This window comes from Larus michahellis, chromosome 3 (genome assembly GCF_964199755.1).
Source record: "Larus michahellis chromosome 3, bLarMic1.1, whole genome shotgun sequence".
NCBI lineage: Eukaryota > Metazoa > Chordata > Aves > Charadriiformes > Laridae > Larus > Larus michahellis.
Window position 1 is genome coordinate 65,997,933 of NC_133898.1, and position 19,375 is coordinate 66,017,307.

The 19,375-nt window shown below is 36.7% G+C and overlaps 1 protein-coding gene across 2 annotated transcripts in view; it reads right to left on the bottom strand.

Moving 5' to 3' along the window:
- Positions 1-19,375, bottom strand: part of VTA1 (vesicle trafficking 1) — a 41,745-nt gene that overhangs the window by 19,700 nt on the left and 2,670 nt on the right. For both annotated transcript variants that reach the window (XM_074580563.1, XM_074580562.1), the window contains exons 2-4: positions 5,415-5,509; positions 1,978-2,105; positions 1,229-1,304 (exon numbers count right to left, since the gene is read on the bottom strand). In XM_074580563.1, coding sequence (XP_074436664.1) covers positions 1,229-1,304; positions 1,978-2,105; positions 5,415-5,509 — 299 coding nt within the window. The remainder of the gene's footprint in view (positions 1-1,228; positions 1,305-1,977; positions 2,106-5,414; positions 5,510-19,375) is intronic.

Genomic DNA, 19,375 nt, shown 5'->3' on the forward strand with positions numbered 1-19,375 from the left:
ACTTCACAAAGTCTATCACACTGTCATCTAGAATAGGGTAGAGAGCGACAGTATAATGGATATCTCTAGCTTGCTATTGTAAGCATGGTAGCCTATAACACTCAAGCATGTGAGGAAAAAAAATAATATTCATAGACTACCTGTGTGGATTTAGGTGTCCTGAGACATATTCAGCACCTACGTGATCAGCACTTCCTGATTTTGTCTCACATTGTTTAGCATCGTTGCTGTTTCTTATTTGTTTTTCCAGGTATTTCAACCTCTCTTTAACAATGTTTGAAACTTTTCTTCACGAGTCAGTAGCACCTTTTGCCAATTTTTTTTTCTTTGCCAGTAGTTATGATCTATATCATTACGTTTTCAAAATGAGCTTCTCATTCATGAATTTAACAATTTCACAAGGAAACCTCACTTTTAATTTTGAGAACAAGGAGTACTTTATTAAGAGTACCTGCTCCTCTATATCTGAGATTTGGGGCATGAATAATAAAGAGCAGCTGACCATGCACCTAATAGAAAAGTTTGTTTTAAAACACACCAAGAGATTATTCTACTGTGTTCCTTAATAAAAGTAATCATGTCCTTGTTCAGTCAACTCTGGAATACTTGTTTCATTTAAAGATTTCCTGCCACAAAGAGCAATGTGTTAGTTACTTCAGTAGATAATTTTTTGAATTAAAACATCCATGTCCTAATGGCCAGACAGCAAGCCATTTTTCATTAAGTAAATTCATATTCTTCCAACTTAACATATCACCTTTTAAAAGTGGGGTTTGTTGCAAACCCAAAAATATTTATTCTAACTAAAACTGTACACAATTCCACCTCGACTACTAGCACTAAAGTTCTGGCTTGCAGGGTGAAAAAAGCGAAGGTGGAAAAAGCCAGGAACCTTGCATCATTTTTCCCTATAATCATTCCTACTTGCTCAATGTAATGCTATGTTTTCCATAGTAATAATCAGACTTTGAATTTCTAACTGATATTTAAGTCATGAAGCATCTGCTAAAAGATAACAGTTATCTAGTATTTCACATATAATTTATTTGAAATACTTAGCACAATTCCTTATGACTTACTAACATGTATTTGGCTACACAATTAGAATCTGTGTTCTTTGAAGTTCATGTTCACAAATTATAAAAACAACTTTACAGAACTAAACCAATAATTTGCACCTGTGCTAGGAAAAGCAATCAGATAATACACTGATACCCCTAACACCTACCTCTTCAGAGAGCTCCCCAAATACTGTCAGAACGTCTATCAGGAGACTTGCAGTATAAAAGGATTTTATCATATTTCTGTAAAAAAGAAAACATGTCATTAACTTTGTAATGTCAGTCACTCGGGATCACACTTTAGAAGTTGGCATTTTAGATCATACCGGCTTATTTCAAGATAATCATCACTAACTTTTTTTCTTTTAATCTGATGTTACAGAACTTACTTCACAATGTTTAAATTTAGCAATATATTGACTAGTCTCCTGACTACTATGCAGAAAGTTTTCAGTATTTTTTAAAGCTGGTCATGCGTTCTGCACCTAGTTTCTAGTTTAGAATGTTCAATATAGGACATAGGACATCCTATATTATCTTAGAAAAAGCCTAGCAAAGTCATCAACATGCTGTAGTAATTGCTGTAAGTCAAACCACATAATGTATCATAACAACTATTTTAATATCACTGGACAGTAGAAACTAAAACTTGCTTGATGTCAAGCTCAATATTAGCCTGGGGTTTTAGAAGGCTTGCCCAGTAGGTGAGCAACCTCTTAAAGAACACAAGGAGGAGGATACCAGTTAACATGTGAAGTTAAAGACATAGAAGTAGTAACATATCAAATTTTCTGAAACAGAAATTAATGCATTAAAGCCCAATTCTTGTTTCTAGTCAAATGAAAGACAGTTTGGTTATTCAAATTTCCTGACCGGTATCTTAATTCAGATAAAAAACCCAAAGATTTTCACCTACTTATGAAATTGCCCGGCTCTGTCTTCATTGTCTGCATACAAAAACATTTTCAAAGCATAATTCTCCACATGAGCAGAACCAACAATTTCCTGAGTAATTGCTTCATTATCACCGAATTGCTTTTTCATCTGAAAAAAGTTGAAAAAAATACATTAATTACCTTATTAGACCCTAGCAATTCTGCAGTCTAGTTCAAACACAAAAAGAAGCTGCTAATTTAGACATAGCCAAACACAATTTAAAAAAGAAACAACATACATTTTACAAATCTCCAGCTTCTGACATAACAAATGCTATAAGTAACACACTAAAGAGAAAACACGTTCTTTTGGAAGGAGAAATATTATGAATAAGTAGCTCTGAATACCATCCTCAATCACAAAATACTTAAAAAAACGCAAACCAAACAAACCCGTCAAAAATAAACACAACTACAACACTGTGAAGGAATAGCTACAGATATTTTTCCCCTTACTATCCGAAAGACCCAGCATTCTGAAGCCTGTGTCGGGATTCAATACAGTTGAATTGATAAAATAATGCATGCTTTATAAAGATACTGTAGGTCAGAGCGAATATGTATCTTCTCTCTTGTAAGGTTATTTCACTGCAGTTCATTATATCTTTCAAAGCGTTTGAACCCTACCATGACTGGTTTAGTGACCTATGGACTTACTGGAATTTTCAGTGTAAGCAGTGTACTGTGATTCAAAGACCTCTTTTCAAAGACGTTAGAGTACAAGAATCCTCAGGTTTCCTAATAAAAATCAGTAAAGCAAATAACTCTCTAACACTTACAACAGGTGGATTTACAGCTTCTGAATAGGGCTACTGTTGGCACATAAGGAAACCTCAGGTTATCCTTAGAGAACAAAAACAGGAACACTGCATGATACTAACCTGCAGCCTTTATTTTGCCAAAAGATTTAAAAACAATCTCTGAATAGCAGTTATTTTTCATTGTGCGTGTGAAGAAAATTTAATCGTGCAGGCTGCATTTCCATATTTTTTACATTGCTGCCAATTTTTTAACACATAGAATGTTGCCAGAAAAATTACTTGATTTCAGTAGTGAAATACAAACTTTCTAAATAGAACTATAAATTTGAAGACTTTTGTCAAACACATGCTCTACATAGTTTTCAAAAATATTTGCATTTTACAAAGTGTAATTGTTTTTTTTGGGAGCATATCACAATTTGTAAGTTGCAAGATATAGAACTGGAATGAAACACTGAAGTTGACGAAGAAAATGATTTTTTATATATATATATATATTTATATATATTTCATCAGCCTATACATACATCTTACACTCAGAAAATAACTTATTACTATACTTGATCTGATGTTCAATGGAGATTTCAAATTCACAAATCATAGAATGGTTTGGGTTGGAAGGGACCTTAAAGATCATCTAGTTCCAACCCCCCTTCCATGGGCAGGGACAACGACAAATGACAGCCAGTTATGTAAGCTTCTAAAAATATTAAAGTTAAAAAAGTTTTTTACTTTTGTAACTACCCATCACTCTGTGATTCAGTATAGCATATTTTAAATGACGATTCATAATGTGAATGTAAAATCAAGCAAATTTGGTTTAACTTTACTAAAAACATTTAAATGAACCAGCTACCTATTGGAAAAGAAAAATAACATAATCATATATAAAAATATTTCTGACAGAAACATGCATTTTTGGATACAAAATCACTGTATTTGATTAATTCACATATTTGGAATATTATGAAATTTCTTGCAAAGAAGACACCTGGTAATTTCCGGATATATCCACACTTTTATTCTTTGCTACTATAAAGTTCAGGATTGTTTGTAAGCTTCAGTCTAAACCTTTAAAATAATCAGTTGGGGCAACATACAGAACGCTGTAAGAAACACTTAGCAGAGCCCTGCAGCACCCCTTTGTGCCCCCTGCTGGTTAAGGGCAGACTGAAAATGGCTGCTATCGAATTACTGCAGAGTAGTGAATTACTGCAACTTCTCAATATACCCAAGCTTCCTAGCCCCCCAAAATGCTGTATTAGACCTGCTCAGAACTGCTCTCCCCATCCTTCCACCACTTGGCTACATAGAAGGAACTTCAATACCTAAGCATCAGTTGTCATGCAGACTATCTTACCAGCAACTGAAAGATGAAACCATGGACTTTTGATGGTTTTCTAGTCTTTTCAAATTTGAAACAAAAAGGGCAGCTGAACACTGCAGGCAAATTAGTTGCTGCAGTACCACAAGGGTATTTTTAACAATTTTAACAACTCTTAGGCAATGAAGAGGAAAATCTGGAGTTTTAATCTCATCTGTCCTGCCACCTCTCTTTCCTTTTGAGCATGAAAATCTCATGCTCATGCTTCGCGCATTATAGATGTTAAAATTTTATGAAATAACACACCAATAACACTGGATTTTCCATTGCTAAAAAATGAGAGATAAAACATAGCAAGATTCACAAAGTATGAATAAAAGACAAATGGTTCATATTTCATTTTTTTTCCCTGAAGAGTTGAAGGCTGTTGCACTAGTTTCACGCAAGCTCTACAGGCATTGTTATGGCTAGATTTTGGATGGAATCCTTAATGCTAAACACAAAAAGAACTGCTGCTTCATTTTTCAATGTTACTTTCTGCTTCCAAATGAGCACTTAAAGTCCACACACTACTTCCTTTGAGACTATTGAAAACTACAGCATATGAACACAAACAGCTCCTAGAACTTTGACCATCTGTACAATGACTTTACCTTTCTTTAACTCTGTTCTATTCAAGGTTGTTCGCTTTTTAATACTATCAGGTCCACTCAAAAGAGCATGGCACAGCTATCCCTTACCCACGCAGTTAAGACTATGCTTACAAAAATTCCTAGTATAGAACTCCCAATCTCTAACAGAGGATATGATCAAAAGTACCTTTATGTTTCAGATAATGTTTTAAAAAACTGCCTGGGTACAACAGTTTAGGTCAAAAATTTCAAAAGCACCAAGAACTAGGCTAGCCAGTCCTATAGCAGTGAAAATAACTCACAATCTTCAAGGAATCAAGGAAAAATCAATAAAAAAAGTCTTCTAGAACTCCTGCATTTATTTCATAATGAATTATGATTTCTCATGAGAATATGTATGAATAAAGTATTGCAATTCGTGTTGTCTAGACAAAACCTTAGGGCAAATGTCTACTGTATGAAATTTCAGTTATGTTTGTGCATGCATACATACATATAAACATAAATACACATATAGCTTGATCTCCTTTCAGTCCTTCTGCCAATTTATTATACACAGCTTCATTCATACGCTATGCCTGCATACAGAATAGCTGCATCAATGACTGATGACAGAGGAAAGATAGTATTTTCAGAAGCTTAGATAAAAATTAAAGTAACATCATGAATCATTTTAGAGAAGAGCAATACATTCTACTTACTGCTTCCAATTGATCCATAAGTTTAGATAAAAATTTACGGCATTCTGGGGTTTTACTATCAATCTTCATCCCTGTTTGCATTGCATACAAACGACCTTTAAAGCACACAAAACACACAAAAAAATCAGAAGTTATTATTTAAGACAAAACCCATAAGCAAACAAAGCAATGCCACCCCCAACACATCTGAACGACAAACTCATCTTGTGGTTTAACAATGTACTGCTACAGTACTAATAAGCAATGACAGCGAAATCTAGATACATTCAATATACAAGCAGATATTTTTCTAAGATTTATGCTTTATTTTTCTCAGACAGTACTTCTGCTGATTACAGGTTGACGCATGCACCACTATGATGCAATATTAAGTGCTTTTGTAAATAATCACCATCCTCATTTGCAATTCTCGAATAGGAACAAATTGATTTTTATCCCTAATTATGCATGAATAATTTTCATATGATTTACATATATGTATAGAGTGTATGGATATATCTCAGAAATGGAACTTAATGTAGCAGGAATTTATGTAGCTTAAAAACTCCACTTTAACAAATGGAATTAAGCACCTATTATATCCGTGTATATGCATACATATAATCAAAAGACACAAGACACAAACCTGATCTTTAAATCAGACAAGACAGACTTTACTAAACTTTTCATGCAAGTAAAGTTGCCAGTTTTTCATATTATCTTGAAAATGAATGATTAACATCTTCTGATTAAAAATTATCTTTTTAATACCAAAAATCTATGGATATTTGATATGCACGTGGCAGAACTTTATACGCTTCAGGAAATCGTGGGTAAAACCAAACAACTATTATTTACTAGGATTAACACACACACAGAAGGGAAAATGGACAAAACCATTCAGAAACAAAATGCAGAACGTTTTTCATAAAAAAACCAAACATTCCACTAACTCTCACTCCTGACCCTCAAGGGAGTCCTATAAAACACCTTCAAATGCAGAGCTTAAGAACTAAAAGCTGTAACTCTACCAAATACTATCATGAGATAGTTACTATGGCATACCCCAATGCCCTTCCTCCTGCAGGACACAGAATTCTCTGCAAGAGATCCTTACTTGCTTCACAGCTTTACTATCTCTCTCCTTCCAAGCATCTCTTCATGCACTAGAGATAGCCTTTCTCTTCAAATTGTCTCAGTAAATATGAATATAACACAGCTTCTCTGCCTTTTCCATCTATTATCAGTCTGTCTAATAAAAGTAGAAAACTTACTTTACTCTCTAGAAAACTTACCTAGGTTCTGCTGGTGAGCATCATAACTTAACTAATTTTTCTGGATTTTAAAAGTAATATTTCACTTTTCACATACAATTGATTATTCATACCAGACAGAGTGTATATTCTTTATTTGGGACTGCAAAGCTGCCGAATTATTTAATGTTAAAGCTGTTGGGCTGCCCAACCATTTAAAGACTCCCAAAAATAAAACACTTGTGCCCTCCAACACCTCTCTACTTCTACATTTACAATTTATAAAACAACCTAGCACCTTTGTATTCAAGTTTTCAGCAAAGAATAACCAAATAAAAGTCTACTCTGAGCGAAACTACAGGAATGAATAAATGCTATGAACACAGGCACCCTGGCGGTAGAAGACACAGAGAAGGCAGTACTGAATGCCTTCTTTGCTTCAATCTTCACTGCTAAAGCTGTCCCTCATGAATCCCAGGCCCTGGAGGCAAGGGGGAAGGTCTGGAGAGAGGAAGAGTTTTCCCCAGTAGAGGAAGATCAGGTTAGAGACCACTTGGCCAAACTGGACATCCGTAAGTCCACGGGCCCTGATGAGATGCACCCGCGAGTGCTGAGAGAGCTGGCGGATGTTATTGTTTGGCCAATCTCCATCATCTTTGAAAGGTCGTGGAGAACAGCAGAGGTGCCTGAGGATTGGAAGAAGGCCAATATCACTCCAGTCTTCAAAAAGGCCAAGAAGGTGGACCCAGGGAACTACAGACTGGTTACTCTCACCTCCATCCCTGGGAAAGTAATAGAGTGACTCGTTCTGGATGTCATATCCAAGCATGTTCAGCAGCAGGAAGTTATTGGAAGTGCTCAACATGGATTTACCAAGAGTAAATCAGGCTTGACCAATCTCATAGCCTTCTATGATATAACCAGTTGGCTGGATGAGGGCAGAGCAGCAGATGTCATCTACCTTGACTTCATCAAGGCTTTTGACACTGTCTCTCATAACATCCTCCTTAGGAAACTGAGGAAGTGTGGACTAGACGAGGTGACAGTGAGGTGGATTGAGAGCTGGCTGTGTGACAGAACTCAGAGGGTTGTGATTAATGGAGCAGGGTCAAGTCGGAGTTGGAGGCCTGTAACCAGTGGTGTCCCCCAGGGGTCAATACTTGGACCAGTATTGTTTAACACATTCATCAACGACCTGGACGAGGGTACAGAGTGTATCCTCAGCAAGTTCGCTGATGATACCAAACTGGGTGGGGTGGCTGACACTCCAGAGGGCCGTGCTGCCATCCAGCGTGACCTAGACAGGCTGGAGAGCTGGGCTGAGAAGAACCTAATGAGGTTCAAACAAGGACAAGTGTAGAGTCCTGCACCTGGGGAGGAAAAATGTCAGGGACTAATACAGGTTAGGGGTGGACCTGCTGGAAAACAGTTCTGAAGAAAAGGATCTGGGGGTCTTGGTAGACAGTAAATTATCCATGAGTAAGCAATGCGCCCTTGTCGCCAAGAAGGCCAACAGAATTCTGGGCTGCACAGGGAAGAGTGTGGCCAGCAGGTCAAGGGAGGTCATCCTCCCCCTCTACTCTGCACTGGTGAGGCCACAACTGGAATACTGTGTCCAGTTCTGGGCTCCCCAGTTCAAGAGAGACATTGAGGGACTGGAGCATCTCCCTTATGAGGAAAGGCTGAGAGAGCTGGGACTCTTTAGCCTGGAGAAGAGAAGGCTGAGCGGAGACCTTATTAATGTTTACAGGTATCTAAAGGGTGGGTCTAAGGAGGATGGAGCCAGACTCTTTTCAGTGGTTCCCCGTAACCCCAGGACGAGCGGTAACAGGCACAAGCTGGAACACAGGAAGTTCCAATCAAACATAAGAAAAAACTTCTTTATGATGAGGGTGACAGAGCACTGGAACAGGCTGCTCTAAGCAATCCTGCTTTAGCAGGGAAGTTGGACTAGATGATCTCTAGAGGTCCCTTCCAACTCTGAAATTCTGTGAAATTCAGTGAAACTACAACAACTGACCATGACAAATGAAAGACAGCAAGTTTAACAAAAATTGCTATGTAGGTTCTATGCTATGTAGGTTTCATCAAGTGACAAAACTAATATTAAGTTAATTACTGATATGTACTTTCAAGCTCACCTTATTTACCTTCAGGATGTTGACATGTTAATATTAAAAATTAGGAAAACAGTACATGCAAACTTGAAATTACGCTTCAAAGGAATCCAAACACAGAAAAATACAGAGATTTTTTATCTAAGGCACTCAAATTAATTTAAGTCTGCTGCCTATTAAAGTACCACAATCCCATGAGTTAATACTTACATTCTTCATTTAAACTGACTTTTAAAGACATACTTGATTGTAAGCTTCCCTGAACAGATTTCATGGTATGATTTAATAATGTAAAATGTAGGAATTAACATAATGGATGCTAGACCTACAGGCCCATCTAGATCAGTTATTTCTTTTTGACAGATGCAAATATCAGACATTTTCAGAGGAAAGTAAATTAATTTTAGACTGATACGAGCTAGGGCAACATAAATTCAGAATACCCTTGGTCATTACTGGATATAGATTTATCCTACTTGCTGAAGTATGCATATTCATATGTCTTCCAAAATTCATTTACATAAAAAGAATTCTGTTTCCATATAAATGGAAATCTTGCAAATGTATTTACTCTTGAGGATCAGATCTGCTTATTTGTTATCTGCTTAATTGTTACTCTTCTGTTACCTATACGTGGCTTTTTTTCGCATTCATTGCAAATACATTCATTTAAATAGTGAAAGCAAGATTTTTGTTCCTCAATAATATCCAAATGGGTGTATTTACAGGACTGTGACATTTGTATGCTTTGTAGGCAGCCCTAAAAAGCCAGCCCTCTCCCCTCTTTGCATTTCACAGACGGAGAAAAACTCAAAGACTCCTTCAGGCATTCCAATGAATAAATACAGAAGTCTTGAACACACAGACGATACAGGTCAAAGAACAATAGTAACAGATAAGAAACATGTTTTTCTTGTCTAGATATAAATTTACACTGTGGGTAACATCAAACAGTGTTCCATACCAACACTGCTTTTCTGCTAACAAAAGACTCTAGGACCGAGGTGCCCAAGAGTCCTCAGGTCATTCAAGATCAAAGGACTATTATCCAAACGTACTGACCCTCAAGAAAACATGAAGGTGCTCTAGCAGCAGATATTAAGAACAGAGACATCCTACAGACCGACCATTAACGTCACCTGAACTAAGATTAAACGTGTTGCACCTGTCACAGCAATTACATCTCTGTACCACACAACTGACAATATGAGACAGTTACCACACCTAGCTGTCAAACCCCGATTTGTATCAACATCTATATAAATTGGAAAGGAGATTTCCTGCATGATCTTATTAACTAGTAAAAAGTCAAAGCACACTTAAGTTACCCTAACAACAGAGTCTACTGCAATCTGTAAGAATTTTCAAAGTTCAGACTTTGTGCACGCTCACTTCTTCAATAACGTGTTCAAAAGGAGTACTGAATAAAAAAACCTGCCCAGAGACAGGCCTCTGATGAGGCAATTATTGAGGTAAGGGCAAAAGCTATTGCTTCTTTCTCAAGTAAGTGGTGATCAAGGAAAAGTATGATGTTTGTGAAAACTACTATTGACAGAGAATGACTACCTAATAGCATTCAGTACTGAAAAGGAGTCTTGACTCAAATACCTTTGATAAAACAACCTGATTGCAATGAAGAACTAGGCAACCTGCAGGTCAGAAAATGCAAACCATATCCTATCAGTCAAAATCTCCTGGAACGTCAATTTCAACTGATGAACTGAAGATACAGAAGGAGAGTATACTCTCCAGTGTGTGAAACTCACCAGTGACAAACAAAACGTTGTTAAGTACATTTAGGCACACTTAGTGGGGCTTGGGGGTTGAAAACCTCTATCCACAATCATTAAACTTATCAAGCAGACAGCAAGCGAAATAGTTGAAAAATGAAAGAACTAGGGATTTCTCTGACAGAAACAGAATAGGAAAAAGAGAAAATAATTTGGTATTTGCCTCTACAGACACAACTGAAATAAAAATAATATTCTTTTAATGTTTTGAAATTTTGCTTTTGAAATTATCTGTATGAAGAACAGTATGTGAGTGAATCTGAAAACAGTAAGTAATCCCTTGCCTTATTACAGACAACAGGAGAAAGCGTCTATTAGTTCTACTCTTTGCATTATTTTTTTTTTAATTATTATTACATCTCATTCCTATGGCAAAGAATCTTAACTTATTTCCAAACACAAGTTTTTCCATGTCTACATCTTTTGTCATCCTTCTCTCTGCTCTCTCTAATTTTGAAATGTCACAAGTATTCTATATGAAGGTTGGTTTGTGTTGGTTTTGCCAACTACCTTTGCCAATTAAGGTGTCAGAAGTCTCTTACATATCTTTTAGTTTTGTGTGTAGTTTATCACACAAATATTACTTACAGTAAGGATACCTGATAGTAACTGAAAGATATGTTTTGGTCTAGTCAAGGAGATATATTATGTCCTTTTCCTTGCAGAAAACTCAGTTTGTTACTGAATTTTCAGCAGCAATGAGCAAAACATAATTTCCCTGTGTTAATATCATCAGCGAAATTTTGAACTGGCCAACAGTCAAAGAGCTTTGGTCAAAGAACTGGCCTCCATGTTTATGTTGACAGGTAATCTCAGTTGCAAAGAATTCATAAGCAAGAGGCCAAAAGTTCACAGCCTCCAACATCTCTGTTGAGAAAGCCTAATGTAACATGAGTTCAGTTTCCCCTCCCATATATCTGAAAGAAAACAGAGTAATTATGTACATTCCTTTAAATACAGCTGTTTTGGATTCTATAATATTGTAAAAGCAGTGGAATGTATTACTACTGTGCTTGCTAAGTCACAAAAATTTTGCTTTAATGCAAGTGGTTCAATTTCTAATAAGTAGGTTAATCTCCTGAATGGTATGAACACTACAGAAAGAAAACTTCTCAGTGTTCTGTATTACAATTGCACTATTACACCTTTTAAAAATACTGCGCTTGAGATGTCATTTTACATCAAAATTATTTCAGAGCTCATCTCTTCAGAACTTCTCTCTACACACTGAAAAATGTTTAAAGTGCACGTCCCTAACGACCACAGAAATATACCGTAAAACTAAGCAACTAGGCTTACAGGAGGCATTTATTTGGTAACTTTTGACAAAAAAATTCCCCTATGAAAAGCCAAGCTACTGAAAATTCTGATACAAAAAGGCAACTAAAACCATACACTGTTCCTGCAAAAGTTTTCAAGTTTTCAAAGCCTAAATGAAGTATTAGAAGAATGTAGACAATCTTGGAAATAAGCGACCTGTAATTCTCATGACGAAGATCTGGAATACCTGGAAACAAATAGGTGAATGCCATTATTGGTTCTTTTAAAGCTTGTTTTGTGCACTTGGCTTCATCACAGATAAAACCTACATTTTCTGCCCCCTTTATCCAAATCAAGCAGCAAAAAGGATTTTTGTGTGGCCAACAACAGTAGTATACACATAAACTAAAGCACTAAGGAGGCAAAGGAGGCTACACAGAGCTAATGTCTACATATTAATTAATATTGAAAGTAGAGCTCAAGTCACTTGTAATCTTTTATGCACAAAGACAGAACTGTTTTGCCAATTATTAACTAAAAGAGGGTTTGCTCTCAGTTTGCAGACAGGACATTTATCTTCAAATTTATAAAGACTTGGCAAGTAATCATTCTCAGAAAAATGTTTTGCCAAGACAACTACAAAATTTATGTCCCGATTTGTTGCCCTTAATCTTTGTTCAGCAAATACTAAGTGTGGGTGTGCTGGAAGGAATTATACAGTAAGCTTTACAGAAACTTCTCTGCTTTTATTTATGTCACGTAATACCACGTTATTTTTCCTTTGCTAATACACAGCACGATTTCAGAGTGAGTATTTTGTCTTTAGTACATGCCAGACATTCATTCCTAATACATAGCAAGTTATTCCAGATTTATGTTTGGATAACAACTGAAACTCCCCTCACTCCCATTTTAAACTAACTCCGTGCCAAGTAAAAATACTGGAGAACAAAAGTTCCAGCCAGCAAGCATGCACAATAGGTTGATTCTATCTTCTAAATTCTGTCCTACTATCCATCTTTTTTTCTTGGTCTAACAGGATCAAAAGATTACAGTTCTTTTTCCCCATGAGTATCTAATTCTCTAGTATAGAAAAAAAATTGTTAGGAACTGGAATATTTTTGACATTTAATAGTAACAAATTGACATTAAATAGTAACAAAAAACATCGCCGTAAACTTTAGCCACATTTTGATTCTGATTAAGGGATGAAAGCTTTTTCAGGCTGTAATTTATTACTTATTCACATTCTACACCTTCCTCTTCCCTTTGTCAGAACACTGACAGAAAAACGTTTGTTAACTGCTTGGTACAGAAAGACAACAGTTGGAATACAAATGTGGGAAGCAAGGAATACAAAAACATGAAATGGGACTGTACTCAAACTACTGCAAATATATTTTCATAAAGAATGCATCTGCAAACAAAACTAAAAAAATAATGCTTCCTTTCATGAACACTAATGTGTCATACTTCACGTAATTTCTGCATGCAGATCATAAATATATGCTATTCTACACGGCTCAGCCTAAGTTGTCTAAATTCCAGGACTTTTAAAAACAGATTCAAAAGCACTGACAAACAAACTTTGAAAAGCCTTATACTTCTTTTTCATTATGTGATGCTGAAGGAAACTGGCAAAAGACAAGGTAAGTATTAGGCTAGAATCATTAATTAAAAATCGGGAATTTTACCGAGAAAAAAAATTATTTTAAATACTTCTTTTTGGGTAAAATTAGTTTAAGGAGAAATGCAAGAAAAAAAATAATCTGAGATAAAAGTGGGAGGGAGGAAGGAAGGCTACACACAAATTTAATTAAGCAACTCAAAACCAAAAAAGCATAGTATCAAGATCCCTTCTTCCCATCAGAATCTTTCATAGTATTCTAACTCCTACAGAGGAAAATGGATTGATAACTGTATATTTCAAGGTTATGTTACATGCCAGACAAACTTTGTCAAGTAAAAACTATCTCAAATTAAATACATCTTACTTAAAATTACTGAAAGCTACAGTAAATTACATTAGAATTCACTGTTATTTGAATAGGAACTCATAAACAAACTGAATCGGTGAAACAAAATTTGCAGTTACAAACAAGAGTGGTAATTACTAAGGTTAGATGACAAAACAAGTAATCGAATATCTATTATGAATCCTAGGAAATCACTCAGTATTCTACACTGCCATTCTTCAGTGCAGTTTAAGAACCAAGTTTGGTCTTGTAAAATTTGAGTAAGAGATCTGTAAGTGGAATTCATAGGTTTCTAAGCTCTGGCACAGTATTTTAACCAGCAGTATTTTTCAAAGCTTGTCTCTATAGTCTAATAAAGAAAGTGATACATTTCTAATTAAAACAGAAAAACTACCTTAACTGTAGGATTTATAGTAATTGAGATCTCAAGAAGGCAAAAGGAGAAGGCAGCTACTCTGGATTAGTTATGGTCAAGTCATGCAGATAAAACAGGTTGTAGTGATTAGAGCACAAATTTGAAGCACTCCTGTGGAACACCCTCCAGTTTAGTTTAAACTGGAAGAAACCTATTTCATGCTCACAAACTCTTCTGTGAGGTGAACCAAAGCACCCTTGATGGGCATGACCATGAGGTAAGTTCCCGAAGTGTACTCCTGACCTTAACTGCTAACAGCTTCCAGGGCTGCATTAGGAGACACATTGCCAGTAGGTTGAGGGAGGTGATCTTTCCCTTCTGCTCAGCACTGGTGTGACACTCCTGCAGTGCTGGGTCCAATTCTGGGCTCCCAGTATGAGAGACATGGGAAAGGCCACAAAGATAACAAAGGGCTAGGGACATCTGTCATACCAGGAGACAAAGAGAGCTGGGACTGTTTAGTCTTTAAAAGAGAAGGCCCAATGAGTCTTACTAATGTGCATAAATACCTGATGTGGGTAGGGGCGGCGGTGAGGAGTGAAGACAAAGCCAGACCCATCTCAGTGGTGCACAGGGACAGGACAAGAGGCAATGAGCACAAAATGAAATACAGGAAATCCCATTTAAACATAAGGAAAATTTTCTCCTGTGAGGATAATCACACACTGGAATAGGTTGCTCCCAGCAGCTGTGGACTCTTCATCCCGTCCTTGGGAATATTCAGAACTTGCCTGGACATAGTCCTGACCAACCTGCACTAGTGATCATGCTTTGAGCAGGGGATTGGACTAGATGATGTACAAAGTTCCCTTCAACCTCAACGATACTGTGATTCTGCAAATTAGAATGCTGATATTGATGCATCCCTTCTTCAGAAGCAGCAGCAAACCTCAGGCAGGCAAATGTAGTTCTTAATTCTACTTCCAGAGGTTCAAGTTGAACAAAGATCCTCCAAAAAACTGTGAATTATCTGGTGGAAAAATGCACGATAGTACATTTACACTGTACAATTGAAGTTTAGGAGTTTTATACAAATACAAGTACCTCAGAAATAAAGTTTCAATCTCTGAAGTACCCTTGGTTCTATTTTATGTTCTCATTCCTAGCTCTGTCAGAGCAGATTATTTTTAATTACCACCTATGTAATCAAAGCAAGTGCCCAAAATTCTACAAAACAGTTAACATCATCTTTAATTTTTGCTTTTTATGTATTTATCACAGAATGGTAGGGGTTGGAAGGGACCTCTGGAGATCATCTAGTCCAACCCCCCTGCCACAGCAGGGTCACCTAGAGCAGGTTGCACAGGAACGCGTCCAGGCAGGTTTTGAATGTCTCCAGAAATGGAGACTCCACCACCTCTCTGGGCAGCCTGTTCCAGGCCTCTGCCACCCTCAAAGGAAAGAAGTCCCTCCTCATGTTTAGGTGGAACTTCCGATGCTCAAGTTTGTGCCCATTACCTCTTGCCCTGTGGCCGGGCATCACTGAAGAGCCTGGCCCCATCCTCCTCACACCCACCCTTTAAGTATTTATAAGTGTTGATAAGATCCCCCCTCAGACGTCTTTTTTCCAGACTGAAGAGACCCAAATCCCTCAGTCTTTCTTCATAAGGGAGGTGTTCCAATCCCCTAATCATCTTGGTAGCCCTTTGCTGCACCCTCTCCAGCAGTTCCCTGTCCTTCTTGACCCAGGGAGCCCAGAACTGGACACAGTACTCCAGATGCGGCCTCACCAAGGCAGAGTAGAGGGGGAGGATGACCTCCCTCGACCTGCTGGCCACGCTCTTCCTGATGCACCCCAGGATGCCATTGGCCTTCTTGGCCACAAGGGCACATTGCTGGCTCATGGTCATCCTGTTGTCCACCAGGACTCCCAGGTCTCTTTCCACTGAGCTGCTCTCCAGCAGGTCAGCCCCCAACCTGTACTGGTGCATGGGGTTATTCCTCCCCAGGTGCTTTGTTATTCTTTGTTATAATCTTTGTTATTCCAATCACTTCTCACTGTTTGTCTCTCTACACAGAAAAAACAGAGTTTTAAGAGTACAGTTTTCCCACTTACAAATCTTTGAAAAAAAATCAGAGCAAACAAGCTAAGAGAGAAAACAGAAAAAAAAGAAAGCACAGCGGGGAAAAAAAAAATTGAAAAATATTTTGTTTATACTCACAGCACAATCAAAACAAGTCTCATAATAACCTATGAAATGGATATCTATTTCTTAAATATTTGACTATTTCAACTAATTTATCCTGAATAAAGAACAGATTAAACCTATTCTTCAGTATGTAATCTCTAATAACAGGCTTTAAATGGTGTAGTATTGTTGGTAGCACACAAAACAGTTTTCTGCCACCACCAAGAACAGAATATGGAAAATGTACTTTTACAAATGGATTATATAAAACTAGTACAAAACCCCCGAATATTTAAACTGGAAAGCTCAGGAATATTATCTTATTAGATAAGGAATGTTATAAGAACATTATTTTACGCATTTCAATTCTACAATGTCCCAGTTAAATGAATTCAGTAAGCACATGCAGAACCTCCGCAGTGAAATACTGCAAATACCAGCTGCTTTTATTTCCATTAATACTTCTGAATTACATGCATCTTGTAAATTAGTAATTCAAAATTCATCATGATACAATAAGAAGTTGAATAAATTAAAAGCTCATTTAAAATATTTGTCCGTTATTAGTTCTCTGCTTTGAGGAAGGCTCAGTAAAAGATTAACAGTATTTCAGTTGAAAAATTACACGGTAACTACATTTCCCAAGTTCTGAGTCAGGCCATTAACTTTATTTTTTGTCTTCTTTCTTTTTTTTTTAGAAAAAAAAAGTCTTATAATTGGTATGCGGTGAGAAGCTTGCTTCACTGATGTCTGACTAAGCTTGAAAGTAAAAAGCCAGTCACATTTAACAGATGGGTATTTCTGTTAAAAGCTGAATGACACTTGATTCAAGAGGTTGTCAACTAATTGAGGGAAAAAAAAACGTCTCTTGCTTTTCTCTTCTGCTTGATCCCACAGAAACGTCAACACAATAGTGAGATGCTTCAGGAGGATTTCGCTGATGCTTTTTTATGTCAAGAATTTGAGAATTGTAGATTTTCTTCGTACCTTTTTTAAACAGATCAAGTCTACTGATCTCACATGAATGTTTTCTGATGTTAAGCAGACTGTAAAGCAAAAACCGTCACAGCCTTGCTTTTCGAAAGTTACTAGAACCATAATTTTTCATGTTGCATTCACTGGCTATCCAAACACTGGTGGGTGTTAGGATGTTATATATCACGAAACATACATGCTTTTCTGGCAACTCACTGGTATTCTCTCAATACTTTTGAATTAGAACATCAACGGCCAGTAGGTACATAAGTATAAAATAAACTACCAATCATCTTTGAAAAGAGCTTAACACCACTACTGAAAGGCTGAAACAACAGCTATTAAGGAAAATCTTGCTTTAAACACTAAAACAGAAGCTTTCAGATGACAAAACTACCTCTCAAACCTTGCAATTTTTCAAAAAAGAACTTCTCAGTCAAATTGCCTGTGGCACAGTTAGAGATACAATTTTTTTAGTTATTACACAGGCCAGATTTTTTTTTATCAAAGCCTGCCTCCTTGTGTTTGCAGAATAACATCTCAAAGTAGTCAAACAGGCAGACTCATGTAAGTTTTTAACATAAGGAATCACCAAACACTTATTTTCCTTTTGCTAGGCAATCAATGTAGCATCCTTTACTGGTATTCCCTTCTATCTATTGAATCGGACAACCTTTACTGAACCTAAAATAGCTACATACTTAACGACAATTCAACAAAATAATATGAAATGTGAGAAAAAGTATCACATGGGGAGGTAAACATTTTAAAAGAAGGTGGTAGGTTACGGCAGTGCTGAACAATTACATTAAAATGTCTAATCCCTTTAAAAGGAGAATTATTTTGTGAGATCACGTCCTGTACAACTTAAAAAAAAAAAACCCAGCAACTTGGTTTCTTTATTTCTCTGCAGTCTACTTAGACTGTAGAGAATTTTAGAACCAAGTAAACTTATGGCACATTACCAACAAAACTGTACAAATTTTACAACCAAGTAAACTTACGGCACATACTGTCAGGAAGTAAATGTATTTTAATTGCTTCAACCAATTATGTCCATCTACTAAGAGTGGCCAGGGCTAAAAAAATTAACAGTTTACAAACAACATATAAAGCTACTGATTATAGGCTGCTTTGAATTTGAATACCTAAAAATGGAGTTAAGCCTGAAGGCTTTGTAAGGAATACACAGCACTACCAGAACTAAAACCATTTTTTAATTTTTGCAATGTTTCTAGCAAGTACCACAACAAAAAGCATCTGTGATGTGTTATGGTACACGAGAGCATCAACGTTGCTCTTCAATGGTACACGGCAGTTGAAAAACACAAATCATCCCTGCTGTAGCTATCCATATTATGTAAAACAGAGATTAATGTTAATCAAATTACAGATTCTTTAAATCAACATATGCCAGCAATACCAAAAAAGCAGGAGTCCTGACTTCACCCCAAGCCACTGTGTCTTGTTCCTTGTCTTTGTCTGTATGGGAACACAGCTGTTTAAGCGGTAGTGAATTGGCCTGGCTGAAAAATAGCTTATTGTTGGTTTTCATCATACAATTACATCAACGTTTGCTTCTGAAGCACATTAGGGTTGGGAATGAGAGGCTAGAGAAGGACTACAGTATCTTCTTTAGGTGGCAGTGCTGATTTATGCTAGTTTAACACTTCATATCAACTACACTCAAAAAACATGAGAAAAAATTTTAAAATGGTGTATACAAATACAATGTGCAACTGTCATTCAAATTCCCAGCTCTGAGAGCATACCTCTGGCACCAGTGGATGCTGATGAGAGACAAAAATATTAACGCGAGGAGTAAGTAGTTCCTCCCAACAATTTTATTGCTAAGCTACAGAAAGTAATATTTTAGGTTGCAAACACACCTTACCAGAGTTCACTTGTATCTGATATTCAAATTAGTTTGTGTTGCAGCTCTTGTTATCAGAAATATACAAGTGAAATTGAACTAAAATGCACATAAATCAAAACCTAGCAAACATACGTCCATGCTGAAAACTACCGTGCAGTGGAAACATTAATATTAGGACTGAAGTTTTTTTT